Here is a 24,702-nt window from a genome sequence, read left to right on the forward strand (position 1 = left end):
TTCTCTCGTTGATAAAAGTGAAATCCTACTTGGAATTCTCATTATATTATTGTCTGCAGAGGAGCATCCTCAAGCTGAAGAGAATGTAGAAACAGTAATACTATGTACAGGAGAATAAGCTCTATCTTATCAAATGTATGAAGAAATTAACATTTCTTCCATTGTCAGAATAGTGTTCTAAACGTTCTTTGTTCTTCTTTTTGTCGATTAGATTCATTCCTGGATGAGGTATTGAATAGTACTTTCATTTTTACAGCAGCAGCAGATAATCTTATTTTAGTCATTCAGGGATGTGGGTATCACTAAGAGGCCAACATTTATTAACCCATCTTCATTGCCCTTGAGAAGAGGATAGTAAGCTACCTTCTGGAACCACTGTGGTCCATGTGGTGTAGGTACTGTCACGGTGCTATTATAGAGGGTATTCCAGGTCTTTAATCCAGTGGCAGTGAGAAACGGCAGTACTGAACCAAGAAGGGGAACTTGCAGTTGTGGCACACAGAAGAAAGGTTCATTTTCTCAAGCAGTTACTTTAACCTGCCCTCAATGTGCAAAGGAGAAGAATATTCAGAAGAACATTCAAATTTCAGTTTGCTGTCTTCCCATTTACAGGGTTTTATGCTTCGGGTCCTGGTGATCTGTCTCCTGAACCAGTCCATCTTTGATCAGTCCCCAATGCTTTTGTTTCCAAGTCATCTTAAGTGCCCCAGCCTGGGTACTGGGTGTTCTGAGAAGCTGCCACCCCAACTGGCCGATATATTTGCCTTTTAATGAGATGATCCAGTTCCTCAAACCAAGCCAAGAGCACAACTGGAGATTGTCATTAGGAGAGATTTGGCATTGGAAGGGTTTGGTGAGGAGGGAGGAGTCGTCATCAAATGAAAATGTCAACGGTTCATGATATAAATGCATTGAGCCAATTTGTGGGATATGCAATATATGGAATGGATATCTATACGCTAAAAACAGGAGCAATGACGAAAGCTGAAGTCAGATCACATAGGACCAATACTTCAGCGTAGAAGGTTCTAGTGAAATTGAGGACAATGATGCCTCTGAACAAAGTGTAAATATTCATCAGCTTGCACTTGCTAGTCCTTGTCTGTCTAAAACTGCCAAAGTCTGTTCATAATGTTTGTACAACCTCAACTCCACTTCCAAACAAGTCAATGTCAAGATGGAAAATATCAGTTACAGGCAAAAGTTTTGAAAGTATACTGGGTATGGAGTTATTGACAACTAAAAATGCTCCAACTATTTGGAAACACCAATGACATCAGCAATGAAATATTAATGGGTGCAAAATGTCAAAACATCTTTGAGATGACCAAGACAATGTATGTCATTATGTTTAAAGTAGTCAAGCTGCCTTATAATTGAAACTTGCATCATTTCTTATCACCAGGTTTTGGGAATATATTATAACTTTATTATATAGAGCAATTTCTAACATTAACTAGGATTAAATTGATTTTACTTCTTTTGTTAAAAACGTACCATTTATTTTTTAACAGCAAGCTATATCTTGATTATACCTTGATTTGAATGTTCTGAAATGGTCCAAAACATATCACCGACAAAGCAGGAGTAATTCTAAAACAGAATAAAATTATGCCTTCAATTGTAAAATGATCTAATACATTGTGTACCTCCTTGTATTTGTTCTTTGCAATTTCCTTCCTCCTCCTATTTTATGTGTGTTATGTTACCACCTTAAATCTGCACAATTTTTTTCTTAAGCTGCTGGTCTTATCTTCTTTCTGCATCTCTTTTTTTGCAGTTACCTATTTACCTCTTCTTCCAATACTAATACCAGTACCATCGAAATTCCCCTCCTTCCAATTCTCTGGCAAACACAATGGATAAGTCCAGTCTGTGTCTGACTTCAGTGTTTGAAAAGTAGCTACACACCTCAGGATTTTAACCTCTACCAATATATTAGTGTCACCCTTCCATGCTGATAAAAGAGTCGTGTGTGTATGTGTGTGTGTCTTTTTAACCAGTATAACGAGAAATATTACCATGAAGTATTTAAAATGATGAGGTTAAGAACTGGAATGCAGGCCACTTTAACTCAACATGGAAAGTCATTTTTTAAAAAATACAGTGTCAATCTCTGAATCTTGGTGCCACAGAATTACATAGAAATTGTAAAACAGAAACAGGTTGTTCAGCCCAATCAATCACAGTTGGGTTCTCTTCTCTGTATGAACAATCATGTCATTCCCATATGTCTGCCATCTCTAATTCCCATTTCCTAATGAACTATCCAATCTAATTTTACATACAAACATGGCTTCTGTTTCAATGAGTATCAGGCAGTGGATTCCATAGCTAAATGTTTCTTCTATTTTTAGTAGGGCTTCGTAGAAAGGCAGTCAGTCAATGAAGAAATGTACATTAATATAATCCACCAAAGGTCAGGATAGAAAATTGTATGAAATATCTAAAGATAAGGAAGAACCTGGGCATTGTGCAGCCAACCTTATACAGCCACATCAGACAGAGTAAATTCCCCCTTTACATTTATCTGCCAATCTTGGCAATTGGACTGTTTCAGAACATAACCTTATTATCTCCATCTTCCCTGAGAAGTTGTAGATTACATATTGATAATGCCATTTATTAATCGAAGGATTTCTCTCATCTCTACCTCCACTGTTTTAAAAGCAGAAAAGAAGCAGACACTCTAAACAGAAACTCCATCAATAAACACATCAACTTAGATCCCATCTACCTTCCCTTGAAAAAAAAACCGGAAATGACATCACCCACCTGAAGAAACCATGATCTATAAATAGAGAGGCGGGACATATCATCAGCACTTCACTGGAAAATCTCAGTCATGATGTTACCTAGTCATGGTGACAAAATATCTGAAAACAAACCTTCCAGCTCAGTGAGCTAACTTACAGACTTAGCAGAAGCCCTTTCTGTACAGCCTTGCTCAACTTGACCAAAACAAAAAAAAGACTTCCAAGCAGCTAATGGCATTGTGAAACATTGAACTCCCTGCTTTAGTCTGGCAGTGATCAAAACTGCACAGCTTAGATATGTGTAGATATGTGAGAATGTGGAAAGGTTATAAAATTAGAAGTCTGCAAAAACAGACATACACTTGATTAGAAATAGAGTAATTTATGAATTAAAGCTGTAGATTATTTGAAGCCTGTTACTGAATTGACCATGACTATTGGGGATAAATCCCAAAATCAGTGCAGAGTTTTGAAACTTACTGTCCATTAACGAAGCATGCATTTCCTTATTAGACAGAAATTGGACTGGGTTACTGCAGAACATCCTACATTTCTTACTTTCAAACAATAGTGAATCCGGATGAAATCCAGCTGGAAAGACCTAATGTTAACGAGAGGCACAAATCTAGTCTGTATTTGTCACATACCTCCTGAATCGGCTAATTTCAGATTGTCAGTGTTATCTTCGTAAGTGTACAGGGCCCTGTGGAGAGAAGGAATTCAAACCAGTTAATCCCTTTGCCACCACAACATATCCAGCCATTTGAATTTTTAAAAATTTGGCAGAAACTAAATAAATTAATGCCTGTGGTACATTTACTCTATACTGTATATTCTTTGCATGTTCAGTGATTCACCATATTCAAGTTTCCTCAGTTCTCCAACTGGCCACAGCATTAACACATAAATCAGTTTCAAAGATAAAGGAGATGGAGATTCATACGACCAAACTGTATAACTACACTCGGAATTCCACATTTCTACAACACAGTAAGCTGTACTGTATCAATCCTTAAGTAACCCCAAACATAAGTGAGCAGGGAAATAAAGAAAAAAAAATTGCTATTTGTCTATTGTTTCCAGACCTTGCGTAATAAATCCCAACAGAGTCTCAATAAGAATGTACATTTATTTGACAGTCTCGATGTATTTTCACAGAAAGTGAAATAAAATTCTTTCCTTTCAATCCAGTTCCTAACCAGCTATTTAGTGGGGAGTAAATACAGATTGAAATGACAATGTGTAGGACTACAATAATTCCAAAAAGTGAAAATAACCAGAGATTAGAAAATGGAGAATAAAAGAATAGGCTGACACATTGATGAAATATTGGAGAGATATACAGGAGACTTTGTGAGGACATAGAACAAATAGTAAGAAGGAGGGAAGCTGAATGCTTTTGGTTTTGTCAAATTTGAACTGGGAAAAAAAACACTCATCTCTGAGCAAGCTGCATGTAATAAATGGGAAGGATGACAAGGAAATAAGACTGTGGGGACAATTAGTGTTAGGTTTAGTTAGCATAGATATGAAAGATTAAATCTTATTTAATCTACTGGAAGATTACATGTTTCTTTCTGACCTTTCTCTTCAAAAATAATTAGATTAAAACTTCAGAATAATTGTCAATATTATATCCTTCGTTAACTTATTTTTGATGTAAAACTTTCCACAATGTGATGTGTCCATTGTGCTAACTGTCCAGGAATAATTGTCCAGGAATAAATACAATACAATAATTGTATTGTCATTTCAGTCTGTATTGATCCTCACTAAATAATTCGTTCAGAACAGGATTGAAGGTAATGAGCTTGTTTTAAATACATAATCAATGCAGCACCAAACACTTTTGCAAGTCATTTTATGTGTCCATTGTTCTGCGAATGGCAATAAAAGGTCCTTTTATCCTTGTTGGGAGCTTGCTAATTTTGTATTTGTATCAAGTTCTACATTCAGAATCACAGGTTATTAAGCTGTCCACACCAATATTTGTGTATCCCTTTAAGAAATTTAAACAGCAGGATCATGCTGTATTACATTTTTATTTCAAGTGTAGCTTAGCAAGAGATACAAAAAAATCTAGGCCCTATTGTTTAATTCCAGCTAACAGGAATACTGGATCGATCAGATCTCAGAATATAACCTGGCTTGATAGATCAGGAGTCTTTTTTTGCAATGTTGTTTCCATGGTGTTCAGTCATTGAATAGATTTGCATGAGGCTGCCAATATTGTTTTAGTAAAACACAAGTTTATTGCACAAAACAAAAAATCTATATTAATAAGAAAATTTTGAATGATCTTCATATAAATATCAACCAGAAAAAAAGCAACCTTTTCCCCAGCACCACCCTTTACTGGCATTCAATCCCAGAATCAATTCCTAACTTAACTTTTTTCTTACTCAACTGACAACATTGCAAGTATTTCCTTTTGCTGACTATTTCAGCTGCTGCAGCTCTCTCCCATTACATTAATGTTACTGCCTTCCTGGTAGCTTGGTAGTCTCCTAAAAGAGCAACGATGTTACTAGAATATTCAACTAAAGACAACAATTGAGTTCAGATTCTGTTAAAGATTTGTCCTGATCTGCTTCTGGTAGGAGCAATGTAAGAAAAATGATGGTACAGCCCACTTTAGCAAGGTGGACGATTACCACAATTACAGCATTTGAATATCCTGAGCTGGAGCATTTAGACACAGCAGTAGAATATGCTGCACAAAATCAGATGCCAAACTTGTACCCCCTAGAAATCATATAGTTAATAAAAAAAGTTTGCATAAGTTAGAATGGCTTTGTTTTAAATTGAGTCAACCTCAGGGAAACTGCCTGAACCTTTTCATTTCACCCAGAGTGGAGCAGCCAGCTCCACCCATCACTCGACAGTTCATTAATGGAATTGTGTCTCCTTCTGTTCCTGGTTTAGACTGTCTGCAGGAATAACCTCCTGATTAATGAAGTCATGTTTGGTCAAAAAACATCTCCCCCATAACTGCAGTGTTCATTTAAACTAATCATAGTGCAAGGTTTATTTAATGTCAGTTTCCATCTAAAGTACAAAAAAACCCCATTTGTTATTAATAGAGCCTCCTCAGACATTGGATGTGATCATGGTAAGAAATAAATTAATAAATTTGACAACGAGTTACTAATCAAGAGAACAAACAGTCACATGTGGAAACACAAAGAATTCAATGAAATGTTGAGAAGATCTTATTAATATTAAATGTTATGACATTAAATAAATCCTGTAATATGGTTAGTTTAAATAGAAACTGTAGTTATGGATTTGACCACACATGACTTCATCAGAGTACTATTCCTACATGCTTTCTAAACAATAAAAGGGGTCAGAAACAGTCAGTTTTTGGCTTTGATTTGGCACCAAAATTGTCTCTACCCACCTCCCAAGAACCACAATGCATTTTCTGAATTAACTGAATAACACATGATGTTGGCAACATCCTCAGTGCACATACGAAACAACATTGTTAAATGCAGCAGCACCCAGAGTCAGCTGTACAAAATAGGTGATCCCCTCTGCCTCAGATACAAAGTGTAACATCACAGAGAAGCATGGTCTAGATACACAGCCATGCAACTATTCACACAGTTTCTGATCTCAGTTGTGACACTGAGTTTCTACAGGCAATGACTTCATCCTTGGAATAATATTATTAGTAACTCCTGACCACTCCATTGCAGCTCCCGACTGACAGTAGGCAATTGCCCTGACTGCTGGTACTGGAGAAAATCCCATTGAACTCTTTCCAGATTTTACTGAAGTAGTTCTCATGACTGTAAGCCATCTAAAGGGATGAGGCTCCTGGACACTGAACGGCGTCGCTGTCTGGGTAGTGGGAACACCACCTCCTCTACCTCAGGTCAGTTCCATTCTGACCAAAATGACAAGCAGCCTGCCCATGCATTTACTTGGAAAAACCCTGAAGGCACTGCAGAGTCGGCATGCTGAGTGTGTGCAGGTAAGTATTCAGTGAACAGAGGTAAAAACAATGACTGCAGATGCTGGAAACCAGATTCTGGATTAGTGGTATTCAGCAGTTCAGGCAGCATCCAAAGAGCTTCGAAATCGACGTTTCGGGCAAAAGCCCTTCATCAAGAATAAAGGCAGTGAGCCTGAAGCTAGAGGAGGGTGGGGGTGGGGAGAAAGTAGCATAAAGTACAGTGGGTGAGTGGGGGAGGGGATGAAGGTGATAGGTCAGGGAGGAGAGGGTGGAGTGGATAGGTGAAAAAGGAGATAGGCAGGTAGGACAAGTCCGGACAAGTCATGGGGACAGTTACTGAGCTGGAAGTTTGGAACTAGGGTGAGGTGGGGGAAGGGGAAATGAGGAAACTGTTGAAGTCCAGTCTGAGAGTGGGTTCCTGTCTCTTTGTGCAAACTGTCCCTGCCTCAGCCTTTCAATACTAGCTGCCTGTGCACAGGCAAAGTGCCAGGATGGTCACAATGGGTTGGCAGATGGAGGCTCCCAATGTCTACCTGGTGTCCACTACGGAGGTTATTTGTAGCAAGTGGCAAGTTTAATCCACCAGGTCTGGTTTTCTTGTCAAGTTTCCTGACATCCAGCTTGTCTGTCGAGTTTGGGAAGAGGGCAGTCTGAATACGAATGAGATGAATTGTGGCATTCACAAGGCATTTAACCAGTGCTAATCCCCATCAACTGGCATCTCCCCATGGCCTAGCGAGAATCACCCTGAGATGCTTGTGAAACATGTACAGAGGGAGTGAGAGGATCATGCACTGACTGAGATGGGCTTTGCTGGCACATACCTCACAATCACCAATGTCACTCACACACCCATGAAGTTCCGACTCCAGCCTTCGGGTCTGGTGTGAGTTAATACATAGTGCTGCATTTAGAACATATCAGACTAGCAGCACAGCTTGACCCAAAAGAGGGCATCCAGGTGGCATCTCATAGAGGATCCAAGCTGCTGTGCAACATGCACATGGTGGTCTGGAGCTTTGGAGTGTGACAGTAGAGGCTCCAACTTTCTTTCCCTCAAATGTCTGAGCAGGAACCTCTCCTGTTCTCACTGCCTATGTGTAAAAACTGATGGAAATTTAATTCCACTTGCAATGAGTTTTAGGGATTCACAGTAAGCTGAGAAAAATGATCTTTCCTCCTCTAGCACTACGGTTCTGAATGTGTTTGGCTTGGGCCCCCTGAGCACCTGTAATTAAACTATACAAAAGACTGATTCAACTTGTTCATCCAGTCAGCTGGTGCCTCTAACTGAACTGGGGCAAAGTGGGGAAATTTAACTGAGTGTTATGTAAAATTATTTTTCCATAAAGAAATAAGAATGATACCACTATCCTACAAGGAATTAATTCTTTTCTGTCTGGAGAAACCTTTGGAACATAATTCCCTCTGTATGGCACCTATTTTTATTAGGTTTCTCAGGAAAAAAAAACAGACCTCTCATTTATCAGGGAAATGGTTTCAAGTAGAAAATGATCTGTGCTAGAGTTAGTTAATTTTAATTAGTGTGTGAGAGTATATCTGTGTTGGTGTGCCTGTGTGTGTGGGTGTGTGCGCGCTGGCTAAAATGTTTTCCACTGTCAGACACTCCTATTCTAGATTTCCAGTCCACACTTGACTTTGGTCAGTGAGGAGGAACATTGGAAGGAATGCATTGTCTCCAGGAGGGTTTAATAGTCTCTGGAAGGGCATTTTGGAGGAAAAATGAACATCTTTGAGTAGAAACTAGGTCAGCAGATATGCAATTTCAAGCAAAACTGCAAGGGCTTGTTTTGCAAAACTGTGATACTTCCAAAGCACAGAACAGGAACTCGAATATGCTGCAGACAATCTTTTCAACTCATTAACTGTAGGAAGTATAGATATCATGGAAATTCAATTGGCAGTTCTTGTAAGCAAATATCCTGCTACCCAAAGGTACTGTGGTAAATGAAAACCAAAAGAACAGCAGATGCTGGAAATCAGCAACAAAAACAGAAATTGCAGGAAAACTTCAGCAAGTCTGGCAGCAACTGTGGACAGATATCAGAGTTAACATTCCAGGTCCAGAGACCTTTCCTCAGAACTGGCACAATGTCGTGTCTGATTCTTTGCATGCAACATTATTCACTGTGAGAAGTTATAATAATATTTTTGAACAGCAAGGATTAGTTTAATGCTCATATAGATCTGTCTTGATACTTGCATCAGTAAGTGTTTCTGTGGCCATACAGTTTTTACATGGTTCTGACCAGAATGATTAACATCAAGGGAAGCAGATCACAATTCATCAAAAGTTGTATTACCATTGACTGAACAGTTAAGGAAAGTTAAGATTAGAATTGTTGTTCAAATGGAAGTTGAAAAAAAAAGCCTTCTCCTGATTGCTGAAAAGGTGTGTGTGTGTGTCACACACACGTGTGTATAGTTGTAAATGGCCTTCTCCTGCTCAGATTTCTTATGTTCTCATGTTGAGATGCACATGTAAGAAATTGTTCATTGGGAAGGGCATTGAAGGACTGCCGTATGGTTGGAACAGTAACATAGTAATGTTGGTGGTGAGGGCAAGTGTACAAACAATAACATTTGGAAAGAGAAAGGAAAGGGTTAGGAAATAAAGCAAAAAGATGTTTATCATAATTGGTCTACACTCGTCAATCTTTTAAATGATTTTGAAATTGTATTGAAGTATTCAAAGCAAAGGTAAAAAAAAGTTGTATTATTCACAATTTTCTGAATGATCCAAGGAAAACTATGACCTGGTTTGTATTTAATGATCTCATTGGCACAATATTCCCTTATCACTGAGAGACTGATGCTGACAAATTTACTCCATATTTTCTGGCCAGGGAGTCGAATATTGTTCCTTCCTTCATGCACTGACCTGTTCTAACATCAACTGACCCAACAACTTTGGCAAACTGCAGCTGGGTTTTCTTTTTAAATAGTCATGAAACGTTTGGGTTTAAATTCTGATTCAGTCGCCACTGTAGAATTTCGAAGAGAAAACTAGACTGACTAATTTCTGACTAATCCCAAATTTTAAACAGTTAATCCAAAAGAGACATGCAAAAAACATTAATATTTTAAAATAATTGAATCAGTTCAATATAAACACTAAATATATAGTAAACATATTTAGGAAATGCTATGCGTTTCAGGTGAGAATTCAAATGCTTAGTTTGAAAGTTAAACCTTGCTAAGGAAAGTGAACAGTACAGTTCATTCCTGATAAAGGGCTCCTGCCCGAAACATTGATTTTCCTGCTCCTTGGATGCTGCCTGACCTGCTGTGCATTTCCAGCACCACACTAATCTCAGCAGTTCATTACTACACGGCCCTTTCATTTATGGGACTGGCCTGTTTTCTTGCTTCTTGTGAGAGGTTACTCTATATTTCTTACATTAAATTTTAAAGCAGGTGGGCTAACACTGGATGGTCAAGGCACTGCCCTCAGAAATGTCTGTCATCTATTTCTGGTTTAATGTGTGAACAATGCCTGGCAATTAACTGTCAAACATTGCGAACTAGTAGATTTTCCAGTCAATATTTTGACAGTGTCCACTTACCAACTAATCAGCACTCTTCTTTCAAGCAGTATAAAATATTAATATTCCACTTAAATTGATATTTCTTGTGAATTGTCTTCATGAATGTATTTTGAAAAGCTTTGACAAAAATGTGTCTTTCAGTAACTCTCAAATTCTGTATTGAATAAACAGGTACTTACAAATTGGACATCAATTTTCCTTCCTGGGCTGCATCCTATATCTCTGTGCTGTCACAGGTCCCTCCCCTCAACACATCCCAGATCTGTACACTTTACACTTGTTCCCCTTTATGGCTCCCCACCCATGGCCACAGATTTCTTGCATAGATGTATCACAGATTTTTACATTTATGTGGATTTCTCTCCTGATCTCTCTCAGACACCTATGTTTAGACAATATTCCAAAAAAATGAGCTGTCAGAGGTGGTGGAGGAGGCTGGTACAATTACAACATTTAAAAGGCATCTGATGGGTTGATGAATAGGAAGGGTTTAGAGGGATAGAGCCAAATGCTAGCAAATGGAACTAGGTTAGTTTAGGATATCGGAGTGGTGCAGCCGAGTTGGAGCAAATGGTCTGTTTTCTGCGCTCGACAATTCTATGACTCAAATCCCAGAACTCTTTATTTGCACAGACTAATTCATTTGGTAGCTAACAATCCCACATTTATACAAATCTTTTGCAGACATTTACATGGGCATCTTCGATGTAAAAAAGAACAAGTTTTGTTAACAAGCAACAAAGCTTTATGAAATTGGCACATTATCAGTTGTGAAGTTGTTGTTTTACTGCTCATTATCAACTTGTCAGTTACTATCCTATGCATATATATTTCAGCAAGCAGTTCCCCAAAATGTACACAGGAGTTTACAAAATGGTTGTCTGTTCAGATCAATCAACGACAGCTACATTGTGTGGGAGGGTCAAAGGCATGCAATAAAATGAATGAAAGGCTGTTTTCAGATTTAATTGCATTACTGATTGTAAATGAAGTGGATTAAAAGTAATTGCGCACTCAACAAAAAGGTCCAGTGTATGTTTTAATGGTTTCATGTGTACTTTATTGATACAGCGACGGTAGTTTGGTTACAGTGAGACAAAATACCACTTCCATCTGGAATTGTGTCCACAGCCATTGCTAATTATCTCAGAAAGTTTTACAAGAAGCAAATCAAATGACTGCAGATTGTATTAAAATTCTCGAGAACACCACTGGCGTCCGTTTGTAGCTTGCATTTCACAGGAATTATGAGGGGAGTGGGTGGGTGGGAGTGACTGAGTGAATTATCCCAAAAAGACAGAATCAACAAAATAAAATAATCTATAGGTTAAATGCTACTCAGTAAATAAATACTAACAGTCTTAATGTGAGCACTCAACCTCCAGACATGCCACTGTTCAATATTGATCAGGAAGATTAAAATTCTTGTTCTTACATAAAATATGGACAAGCAGTTTAATGCCAACTTTGTCTCAGTGCAGACTCCAGGAAACATCAAGTATAGCTTCAGGGTCACAGGAGGACAACATGCTTTAGTGTTTGAGTGGGACAATGGAAACTAGAGCATGAAATTCTCCAGACAGGCCGTTCATACTGAAATATTGTCGGGGGAGTGAGAAGAGCATGCACATACCATCAGCTCCTCTCCCCCTTCCAGCTTCATCCTGCAATACCAAACTCAATGATGAGTTCAGCAATATTTCACATCAAAACAAAACAAAGAACTGCAGATGCTGGAGGACTGAAGCAAAAGTAGAAATTGTTGGAGAACTGAGCAGATGCTGCCAGACCTGCCAAGTTTCTCTGGCAATTTTTCTTTTGCTACTTTAGTATTAATCCAGGAATGGGTGTTGAAAATATGCAACACTGTCAGTGAGTTTTAAGATTTGTAGCTCAGGTTGAGGTTCTGGATGTAGGTTTGCTCGCTGAGCTGGAAGGCTTGTTTCCAGACGTTTCATCACCCCACTAGGTAACACCCTCAGTGGGCCTCAGACGAAGCAATGTACATGATTCTTGCTTTCTATTTATATATTTGTGTTTCTTTGGATTGGTGTTGTCATTGCCTGTTCTTTTTCTCAAGGGGTGGTAAATGGGATCCAAGTCAAAGTGTTTGTTGATAGAGTTCCAGTTGGAATGCCATGTTTCTAGGAATCCTCGTGCATGTCTCTGTTTGGCTTGTCCTATAATGGATGTATTGTCCCAGGTGAAGTGGTGTCCTTCCTTATCTGGATGTAAGGATACTAGTGACAGAGGGTCATGTTATTTTGTGGCTAGTTGGTGTTCATGTATCCTGGTGGCTAGTTTTCTGCCCGTTTGTTCAATGTAGTGTTTGTTACAGTTCTTGCACGGTATTTTGTAAATGACATTAGTTTTGCTTGTTGTCTGTATAGAGTCTTTCAAATTCATTAGCTGCTGTTTTAGTGTGTTGGTGGGTTTTTGGGCTATCATGATGCCAAGGGGTCGGAGTAGTCTGGCAGTCATTTCCGAGATGTCTTTGATGGAGGGGAGAGTGGCTAAGGTTTCTGGATGTGTTTTGTCTGCTTGTTTGGGTTTGTTGCTGAGAATTCAGTGAACTGTGTTCATTGGGTATCCATTCTTTTTGAATACCTGGTATAGGTGATAAGTTAGTTAGTTGTGGAATATGTCACTGGGCAATGTACTTATATTGGTGGACAAGGGGTATTAAGAGCTACACATGTGTGTTCTGCTAAGTCTTTGTGATCAGAAGAAATATAAACATTTGATGTTCAATACCTTCCTGAGGCATATATCCAAGCTCTTAATGTAACTCGCCACCACTTCACCTCAATTACAATTAGACCCCTCCAGTGGAAATAGTTTCTAAAGATCTGGAATATTCATTGCTCTACAGGACAGTTGGTCTTTGGTTGCACTTCTTTCTGTGACAAGATCTTTACAGCGACTATGTTCTTTCACTGGTTGATCCTTTTACTCTTTAGTTGGCAAATCCTTCCATTGCTTCAAATTGATTTGATTTATTGTTGTCGCAAGGATCAAGATACAGTGACAAGTGCTCTTTTGCATGCTATACAGTCAGATCATACCATACAAAGTGCAACAGGGTAGCAGAACAGTGATAGCGCTGCAGGGAGAGAGACAGAGACCAGAATGAACATTTGAGAGGTCTGTTCAAAAGTCTGATAACAGTGGGGAAGAAGCTGTTCTTGAATCTGTTTGTACATAAATTCAAACCTTTATATTTTCTGTATGACGAAAGAGGGTGGGGAGGGGTCTTTGATAACATTGGTTGCTTTCTCGAGGCTGTGGGAAGTGTAGATGGAGTCAATGGATGGAAGGCTGTTTGCACAATGGACTAGGCTGTAATTAAGGGGAGATTGTGAAGATACAAAAACAACAGCCAAATAGACAAATGGAACTGTGATTCCAAAACCTCTGGCTATATCAGCTGTAAAAAACAAATCCATCTTGTTCGGAAAAGTTGAGCATTTCAGCTCAGATGATAGGTACAGAAAGTTATAGTCCAACTCAATGATTTTCTTCATTCACAGTTATGTTTATACCAGAATTTTTCCCGCCTGTACAACTTGCCTCACCAGTAAACCTGTAATTTTACAAATAGAGACAAGAGAGAGAACTGAAACAATTCCTTTCCCTTATTATCCACAATTGATTTTTTCTAGTAAAAGATGTGTTTCCGAACCTCAAATTTGAACGATTAAGTTTCGTCAAAAGCATTATTGAATCTCACATTCATCCCAAAAGTTTCATGTCACAACACACACATACACACATACACCTCAAAGTCAAAGAGAACAGTGCACTTTTACAAGTCACAAACAAAAGAATACTTCACCATTCATGTATTGGGCTAATTTTAGGAAACACACATGGCCTGATGAAGAAGGCATTTTCACTCAGGAAAGAAATCAAGGTGGATTCAGCAGTCAAACAATGTCTCAGAATAATTGTAAGGGCTCTTGTGGTGCAGTGGTAGTAATCTACGTCCGACCTAGGAGATCTGGGTTCAGGTCCCACTTACTGCAAAAGGTGATAGAGTCACACAGCATGGAAACAGACCTTTTGGTCTAACTATTGCACACCGACCATGTTCCCAAACTAAACTATTCCCACCTGCCTGCGTTTGGTCAATATTCCTCCAAACCTTTCCTATTCATGTACATATCTAAATGCCTTTTAAACATTTTGACAGAACCTGGATCCATCACTTCCTCCAACAGCTCATTCTACAAACAAACTACTCTATATAAAAGATGGTGTCTCTCATGTCTTTTTAAACATTTTTCTCCTCTCATCTTAAATATATGCCCTGTAGTTTTGAACTCCCCTACCCTAGAGAAAAGTCATTTGCTATTCACCTTATCTGTGCCCCTCATGATCTTATAAATCTCAGTAAGGTTACCCCTCAACCTCACCCTCCTGTGAAACATGTCCCAGCCTAATCAGCCTATTTTCATAACTCAAACCATCCATTCCTGGCAACATCCTGGTAAATGTTTTCTGAATCCTCTCCAATTTAATAATATCCTGCCTATAGGACAACCAGAAGAGGCCTCACCAATATCCTGTGCAACCTCAAGTAACATCCCAACTCCTCTACTCAATGGTCTGAGCAATGAAGGAAAGTGTGCAAAAGCCTTCTTAACTACCCTGTCTATCTGTGACATAAATTTCAAAGAATTATGTACCTGAGACCCTAAGACTCTCTGTTATACAATAAATGGTAGAGCAGTGTTGTACAAGTCCTGTGCTTGTTTATTTTACCAAAATGCAATACATTGCATTTATCCAAGTTAAACTCCATCTGCCACTCCCTTGTCCAACAACCCAATTGACCAAAATTTCTTTGTAATCTCAGAGAACCTTCTTCACTGTCCCTATACCATCAATTTTGGTGTTTAATAACATCTCAGAATAGATTAATTAGAAAATATATCAGGATAATTATGGGATTCCCCTCAAAGAGATGGATTTTCAGCAAGTCACAAAGTGTCTTCCTTGTTGTCTTACTACAGCGTTGTTGGTTTTCAATACTGGTGGAATTGAACAGGAGTAGGGTGAAACACTTGAGGTATTGCAACCTCCAGTTTTTAAAGAGGTCTTGCTGTTACTGTTCTGTCTATAGCTAGTTCTGCAGTTGTCCACAGATCAACTTGGTTGCTCCCTGATTCTTGTATTCAAAGTAGTTTGGTCAAGTGGGTGATCACCTGTATTGACCACACAGACTGGTTTGGAAGTCTGATGCCATTACTACCATATTGGGAAACGAGTTCGTTATTTAAATCGACTTGTTATGAACTGGTTTCTGGATAGCCTTCTTTGTTAAGTTTTGAATTTGGAGACATGAGGACCAGACTCAGTTTTGGATAAGTGCTTTTTCTTTTGGTATATCCATTCAAAGGGAAGCACGCCACTCACTATCACCAAATTAGGAATTTTGCAGGCAATTGAGATATTTCTGAATCTATGTAGGAGTTGTTAAAGGCACCTGTCCCTTAGTAGCCATCTTTAGCTGACTTTTAGTGTCCACTTTAAGTTAGTTCTGCAAGGTTCCAAACTGAGTACAGTTTGTTTTTAAACTTAGGGATTGGGTTTGCTCCAAGTGGGAAGGACAAAATGTTACACTGACAACACTACCTTCTGAATGCGCAGCACAAGAGTCCGATCCTGTAACTTTACAGACTCTCTTCCTTTCAGCAAGTCCAAGTGTTGAAGTGATTCCTGGTTGACTCAGTTCAGGTGGAATTACTCAAGTCATGCCTCACAAGCCTTACTGAATTCTTTGAGGATGTGACAAAACCCATTGATGAAGGTAAAGCAGTGGAGGTGATGTATATGTATATGATAAGGTTCCCCATGGTAGGCTCATTCAGTAAGTAAGGAGGCGTGGGATACAGGGAAATCTGGCTGTCTGGATACAGAGTTGGCTGGCCCATAGAAGACAGGATGGTAGTAGATGGAAACTATTCAGCCTGGAGCTCGGTGACCAGTGGTATTCCGCAGGGATCTGTTCTGGGACCACTGCTCTTTGTGATTTTTATAAATTACTTGGATGAGGAAGTAGAAGGGTGGGTTAGTAAGGTTGCTGATGACATGAATATAGAGGTTGGTGGAGTTGTGGATAGTGTGGAGGGCTGTTGTAGGTTGCAATGGGACATTGACAGGATGCAGAGCTGGGCTGACGGCAGATGGAGTTCAACCTGGAAAAGTGTGAAGTGATTAATTTTGGAAGGTCGAATAACAGGGTTAAAGGCAGAATTCTTGGCAGTGTAGAGGAACAAAGGGATCTTAGGGTCCACATCCATAGATCCCTCAAAGTTGTCACCCAAGTTGATAGGATTGTTAACAAGGCGTATGGTGTGTTGGTTTTCATTAGCGGGGGAATAGAGTTTAAGAGCCATGAGGTTATGCTACAGCTCTATAAAGCCCTGGTTAGACTACACTTGGAATATTGTGTTCAGTTCTGGTCACCTCGTTACAGGAAGGATGTGGAAGCTTTAGAAAGGGTGCAGAGGAGATTTACCAGGATGCTGCCCGGACTGGACAGTATGTCTTATGAAGAAAGGTTGAGGGAGCTAGGGCTTTTCTCATTGGAGCAAAGAAGGATGAGAGGTGACTTGATAGAGGTGTACAAGATTATCAGAGGCATAGACAGAGTGGATAACCAGAGTCTTTTTCCGAGGGCAGAAATGGCTATCACAAGGGGGCATAATTTTAAGGTGATTGGAAGGAGGTTTGGGGACATATCAGAGGTAGGTTCTTTACACAGAGTCAAAAAGTGTGCCACTGGAAAAGCACAGCCGATCAGGCAGCAGAGGAGCAGGAGAGTCAACATTTTGAGCATAAGCTCTTCATCAGGAATGTTTTTACAGAGTGTTGGGTGCATGGAATGTGGTAGTAGAGTCAGATGTATTAGGGACATTTAAGTGACTCTTGGTTAGGCACATGGATGATAGTAAAATGAAGGGTATGTCGGTTAGTTCAATCTTAGAGTAGGATAAAAAGTCGGCACAACACAGAGGGTTGAAGGGCCTGTACGGTGTTCTCAAAATGCTAATCATCAAGAGGATATATGAGTCAAGATTTGCTCACACCTTGAGACTAGCTAGCCTTTCTGGTCTGCTGGCTTTTGCATGTTTTCTGTCCAGTTTATTTTTACACCAGCTGGATATAAAACAGCGTTGTCACCATGCCCTCGCTTGGAGGTTAATTGTGAGGCTCCATCAGTTAATGGAGTAGTGATGTTATTAGAATGATGACTTGAGAGATTAATTGAAAACTCCATAATAAAGACATGCCATCCACAGATTAATACCTAATTGGGTTAGTGGAGGTCTGAGTTACATCTCTCAATAATGCAGGGGGATACTGTAAGATGTAAGAATCAAACTGAACATTCAGAATTTTTGCAGCAATAATGTCAAAGTTAAACAAGCGTCGTGAGGTGGAAGTTACTATTTATTGCTCCTGTGGAATATAAGGGTTAGTGGTTCTGGCATGCAAATCCCAGGATGCCTATGGCAAAATTGTCAGAATTACAATTCTTGGCCGTGATGATACTCCTTTTCACCTGTCGTTCCTAATTTCCAGCCTTAACAAGTCTGGCTACATTGCCTCCAGGCCATCGAGCCATTAATACTGATATAACGGTTACAGAGGTACAACTACAATGCTTGATAGAATTCAAATATAGGAGACAGCATGACGGTAATTGGAGGCAAATTTTAACACCAAAAATGGATGGGCTGGGTCAGATAGGATGTTAAAATACTAAAAGTCTCAGACATCAACTCAACCAGCCTCAAATCCATAAAAAGTCTGGTTTCAACTGATACTGCCCCGAAGGCATGCAAGCACACCATCTGAAGGAAGAAGACCACTCAGTTAAGTTTTTTTTTTAACAGAGGTTGCATTCCACGTTAACTTCAACACTGGCCAACTGGATTTCACAGACCCTGAGAGTTGAACACTACTGGATTGAAGAGGTAAATGTTAGTGTTATACAGCAGAGTATGCAGGCCAGGATAAACAGGGTACTTATCCTGCAGCTATCACCAACCCAACAAACTGTAGCTTCTCCTGTCATTGACCATTACGTTCATGCTCACAGTATTGATCCAATCTCCAATCCAACATTCCCACCTAACCTGGTCTTTCAAGTTTCTGCTCTGCATCTCTGTTGTAGATCTCTGATCTTCCACACCCCTCTGGTTCCTGAAATAACAGCCCTCTGAACCCCCTCTCCTTCCCTAGCTATTTCAATCCTTCCTCTCGGAGTTTACCACCTCGTGCCAAAGGGCTATCAATCACAGCCAACCAGCCTCTTTCAATCTGGCTGTACATAAGAAATGAATACAAAACATATTAATTACATCGGTTGATACATTTGACATAACTTAATCAAGATGTGTTCTTCTGGATTTCCGGAATGCAAAACTGGTTAGTGCTTAGTGGTCCCTCCCTCCTGGTAAGTGTCATTGAGTCAACATCCTGGAATTCCTTCCCTAAGGGCCTTGTGGGTCTACCTACAGCACATGGACTGCAGTGGTTCTAGAAGGCAGCTCACCACCACCTTCCCAAGGGGCAATTAGGGATAACCTGTAAGTGCTGGTCCAGCCAGCAACACCCACGTCCCTTGAATTATTTTTTTTTAAATGTCCTATAAGTCACATAAATATACTTTCCCCCTCCAAAATATGTGAGTGTAGAAAATGTTTCAGAGAAATATTTATATTGAGATTTCAGTGTCAAATTATCCATAGAAACAAAACAGATCTCACATTTTTTGGAAACTGACTGTGTTCAGAGTTTTTAAAAAATTAGATTGTAATCTTGGAAATGTGGCTTCTGAGTGGATAGCTGGTTCTGGTCTCAATATTTTCTGAAGCTATCTCTGGGCATTTTGTTAGTACTGGAATCAATGTGTTCTTTCAGCACAGATCTTCATAATGCAGTGTGTAAAAACACAGCAGTACTTGAAGTGCCACAGAATGCATTATGAGACATAGCTCAAAGCTATCTTAATTGGAAGCTAATGGGAATGTGGTTAGTGCCCACACTTATTTGTGAATAAAAAATTTTTTAAACATCTGAAGTACAAATATGAGACACCTCCTGCCCATGCGATAATAAATGTTCCTATTAAAATCCACGGAGGAAGTTAACCCACATACACAACATCAAAAATGAAATCAGGAAGTGGAATTTTAAAGAATTATGGATATATCTAACAAAACTATCTTGAAAACTGGAGAAATCTGTTGCCTTCCATTCTGAAGTGACAGATGGTTATCATACTGCTGGCTAAGAACAGCAACTGTCAAGGGGTCATGTCTAAATTGCACACGCTGTAAAACATCAGTCACTGTAGAATTATAAAGATGCAGGAAATTATACCTCTCTCAGCCACCCACACACTCTTCCAAGGTGATAAAAATAGCCTGTAACTACCTATTTCCACTACTCTGTAAAAAAAAAAGTTCTGTTAACTGGAAATCAGTGCAACTAACATGGTGCCAGCGCACTCTCAGTCACTGATTCGACTGCCAATCCCAACATCTTCATTCAACACTTCTTTCTTAGATAGCCAGTAAAGAGCTTTCGAAACAATTTTTTGTTCCTGCTCGGTTTTACGCACAACATCTTGAAAGTACAACTCATGAGTGACTGTGTGGGTCTGCACATGTGCACCTTACAGAGAACATTGTCTGCCACCTCTCTCTGATAGCTGGATAGCAACCCCCAAGGTTCCCATCTTCCTTTAGCAATAGTCCCCTGTGCTGGGGCCAGATTCTTCCATCCTGATGTGGGGCTAAAGTACAATTGGGTGGGTTTCAAAACATGGCAACCAAAGCTTTCTAATTTTAGAGTCATAGGATGGAAACAGACCCTTTGGTCCAACAACTATATTAATAATTTCTGATTGAGCTTCAACATATTCATTAATTTCAGCTCACATAATCTGACAATTACTGGTGCTTTAACTTGCTAAAGACTCAACGTTTCACTCAACTCCTAAAACATGGCTGTACTTGGCCATTCCAGAGTCATAGAGATGCACAGCACAGAAACAGACCCTTCGTTTCAACTCGTCCATGCCGACCAGATATCCCAACCCAATCTAGTCCCATTTGCCAGCACTTGGCCCATATCCCGCTAAATCTTTCCTGTTCATATATCCATCCAGATGCCTTTTAAATGTTCTCATTGTACCAGCCTCCACCACTTCCAATGGCAGCTCATTCCATACACATACCATCCTCTGTGTGAAAATGTTGCCCCTTAGGTCCCTTTTAAATCTTTCCTCTCTCTCCCTAAACCTATGCCCTCTATTTGTAGACTCCCCCACCCCAGGGAAAAGACTTGTCTATTCATCCTATCCATGACCCTCAGAGTGTGGTGAGTCTTTGGAATTCTCTGACACAGAAAGTAGTTAGAGCCAAAACATTAAATGTTCAAGAAGGAGTTAGACATAGTTCTTAGGGCTAAAGAGATCAAACAGGAACAGGGTAATGAGCCATGATCAGATCAATTGCCTACTTCTGCACCTATTTTCTACTTTTCTGTTTTTGTTCAAGTGATCTCCCTCAGTAACTTCTTCAATCACCTAGTCTATCCTCAGAGTCAAACAGGATGGAAAAAGACCCTTTGGTCCAACTTGTCCATGCCGACTAAGTTTCCCAAACTAATCTAGTCTCACTTGTCCATGTCCTTCTAAACCATTCCTATTCATGTACTTATCCAAATGTTTTTAAATGTTGTAACTGTACCTGCATCTACTACTTCCCTGGTAGTCCATTCCACATACAAATCAACCTCTGTGTGAAAATATTGTCCCTTTTAAATCTTACTCCTTCTACCTTAAACTTAAGCCCTCTAGTTTTGGACACCACTACCTTAAGGAAAAGACCTTGGCTCTTCACCTTAATCTATGCTCCTCATGATTTTATAAACCTATATAAGGTCACCCCTCAACCTCCTACACTCTAGTGAAGGAGGTCCCAGCCTATTTAGCCTCTCCATATAACTGAGGCGGGATTTTCCCTGTGGGCTTCGGGATCTCACTGTCGGGGGGAAACAGTCAGTTATCTCTGGCGTCTAATTAATGGCTGGAGAGTAGAATCACCTACTAATTAAGTTCAGCAAAAAGGACTTTGAAAATTGAAAGGTCTCATCTAAAGGTTCTTCAATCACTCAGTTTGACCTCCTGCAGATGCATTATCTGCCAGCCCTACATCTCAGTTCTGCAAATAAATAGGCAATGGAACACAGTTGATGAACCTGCATGCCAGCTGCTGAGGCTATTATTAGGTACCAGCCATCTACAACCCTGGGTCCAGTGGGGGCAAAATTCAAACCCTAACTCAACCCCTTCATACTAATCCACCTCTTTTTATTGACAAATATTCTCTTGACCTGCATCAGGTATCCATGTTTCTTGTGGGGAACAAAATCTCCTGTACAAATCACCATTTCCTCTCAGAGTTTACATAGCAGTCTCCTGCTGGCAATCTGGTCCTAACCTAATGACATGAAGTATTTCCTTTACAATTCCTCTCATCCACTCTTTATCAACACAGTCTTTCTTCAAAAGTCTAGGTTCCTTGAAATGCTTGGACCACAGACAAATCAATACTTGAAAGTGGAGTCAGACTGATGTATGGCTGCAGAATATTACACTTGGACAGACACACTAATGATAACCTCCTGAGGTGCCTGTGGGAGTGTAAATGGGACACATCATTCTTGCCACACAAGCAGCATTTGACTGGGGTTGGGACCCCATTACCTAATCCTGCAAGAATCCCATTGTATGAAGGAACAGATTAAAAAAAGAAACAAAGAATAATGAAGTGACATGGAGAGACTCCAGTCATTCCAACATATGCAGCTGTAATTACTTAGTGATAGTTGGCTGAATGCAGATTATTCCTCAAATCTCAATCCATGCAAATATTTCTCAATAAAATCTCTCTAAAATTCACAAAACAGTTTTATTTTCATAAAGGGATGTCGTTGCCTTGTCAAGTGATTTAATCCACTGCTTGCAAACAGAGATGTGTGATGATATAACCTCTGATTAGTTTGAAAATGACTGTCAGTACTGCAGCAGTTGTAAGTACGACATAAGAAGTGGGTTTTGAGCCAATGATACCTGAAAAAGGTCCAAAGTTTCATTCATGGCTTGTGCCAATTATGCTAATTATAGTTTAAGATTTTTTTTAAGAGAACATCCAATTCAGAGAGCAGCATTCACAGTGTTTTCTTCTCTAAAATCGACTTGTTATTAGATTAGATTACATTACAGTGTGGAAACAGGCCCTTCGGCCCAACAAGTCCACACCGACCTGCCAAAGAGCAACCCACCCATATCCCTACATTTAGCCCTTACCTAACACTATGGGCAATTATAAAATGTTAAGACATGTGAACTAGAGGTAGGGACACTATCACCATGCAAAAAGAGTCCTGATTTATTTTCTTAATTTCATTCTCCAGTGAGCCTTGTTAGAAAATGCATTTGTATCAAAAACTGGAGATCAGGGCTTGATTAGACCCTTCAAGGTAATTTCACCTGCTGGTGCTAACAGAAAGTATCATCAATGAGTTAAAGATTGGCAACATGACTCTATCATGGTATCATTGCACACCTTCTAAAGGAGAAAGAAAAAGTGAATCCATCCCTTTCTAACCTAGGTGATGTGAATATCTGACACAAACAGATCGTTCAGCCCAAATGGTCTGTGTTAGCATTTGTTTAAATTTCTTTTATTCTGTGAAAATGGTTGTCAATGTTGCTCACTCTGGTCCTAAACAGGTTTTCTGAAGGTTTCTCATATGCTAGAGAAAGGGTTGGTAGGAGGAAGCATATAAACAAACCTTTTCCTAGCTGCCATCGGTTCTGAGGAAGGGTTACTGGACCTGAAACATTAACTACTTTCTCCCCACAGCTGCTGCCAGACCTGCTGAGAGTTTTCCAGCTATTTCTGTTTTGTTACTTGGAACGGGAGGACCCAATATATAAAACAAAACACAAAGCCTAGATATTTCTCTCTCTGCTCCTGATTTGGAATTCCCCTTCACGCTAATTATCAATCTGACCCTTCATCCTTGGGACAAGATCATTTCAACAACAGGAAGGGACATCAGCACTAATCATGGGGCTGTTGGAGTGCCTGCCTTGTACAGTCAGTGAGATTTCACAGCACTGGAGTTTTCAGAGCACTGGGTCCCCATCCTCCCAAAAACCTTGGTATGGAGGTTACCTACAGGGTTAAGGGCCGTCATTGGCTGGAGGCCGGATTTCCAACTCTCAAGGATGAGAAATCCTGTTTGAGACGGCTGGCAGTGCCAGGAATGGTTAGGAGTACAGGTTGTCCTCACACAGAATGTCTTTGGAGCTGACATCAAGGTGTGGGAGGGCAACCTTTCATTGCTGTCAGGGGCTGGGTTTCAGAATTTGGTGGTTGGAGGGGTGGAGACGGTGACGTGTTACCTTGGGACAGGGTCTTCTGGATGGCCAGAGGGAGGATCTGCCCATGTCTGACATCAGTCCATGCAGCTAAAGTCCCCTGGATACCTGCTTGGCAATGAGCCACCTCTTACCCTGGGTAACATAGCATGGAGAATCAACAGGATGATGGGTGGATGGGCTGCCCACATTACCCCTAGAAAATATGATTTAGGTTGGGACATTTTGGGTAGGTGGCAGAAGGGTTCATGCACGACCCCTGGTCCCCTGCTTCAGAGCTATTGGTAGAAAGTGTAGAGTTCGGCCCAAGGCAGTATCTCACTGCTCTGTGTAGGGCTGTGAGCTGTTGGTGAGGTAGGTTAATTGGCACCATCATCCAGTCAGTTCCTTATCAGAAGTCCCCCTTGAAGATACACTGCTTTTTACACTTATGCTTCTACAATAACATGCCTATTCCGACAGCAGGATCTAACAAATATCTAGCATCATGTGCTAGTCACAGTTTAAACTGATTTAAACCGAGGGGCCCCAGGTCAGGGTCCAGATGGAGGTTGCTGTAACTTGCTTTTGTTTGAGCTTATCGTTGAACTCTATCCTATTAAACATGAGCTCATCTGCAGATGGCAGCATCTTTACTTGTTCAATACTAAAATCATAGATCTATGATATTGATCTAAATTAACCATCTTCCTTATTCATATCCAGTGCTGTGGTTAGTTAGGTCTATGGTAGTTGCTTTCACTCTTTATATATGATTACTTGACAGCCTGTTCTCATTTTTTTGTATCTAGCCAACATCTCTTACTTACTTTCTCCCTCTGCTTCAACAACAACTCCCGGCATAGCAATCATTAAAGGTTACTTGCTTCCCCTCAGACCTTTCCTGTCCACACCACAATCAATCTTGGATGGTTGTTGGAATGTGGCATTGTTCAATCTTAT

At 40.0% G+C, this 24,702-nt stretch overlaps 1 protein-coding gene across 3 annotated transcripts in view; it reads right to left on the reverse strand.

Annotated features, from left to right (window-relative positions):
- LOC140492271 (drebrin-like) overlaps positions 1 to 24,702 on the reverse strand; it is a 211,273-nt gene that overhangs the window by 77,598 nt on the left and 108,973 nt on the right. For all 3 annotated transcript variants that reach the window (XM_072591214.1, XM_072591213.1, XM_072591215.1), the window contains exon 2: positions 3,404 to 3,459. In XM_072591214.1, coding sequence (XP_072447315.1) covers positions 3,404 to 3,459 — 56 coding nt within the window. The remainder of the gene's footprint in view (positions 1 to 3,403; positions 3,460 to 24,702) is intronic.

This window comes from Chiloscyllium punctatum, chromosome 20 (genome assembly GCF_047496795.1).
Source record: "Chiloscyllium punctatum isolate Juve2018m chromosome 20, sChiPun1.3, whole genome shotgun sequence".
NCBI classification, from domain to species: Eukaryota; Metazoa; Chordata; class Chondrichthyes; order Orectolobiformes; family Hemiscylliidae; genus Chiloscyllium; species Chiloscyllium punctatum.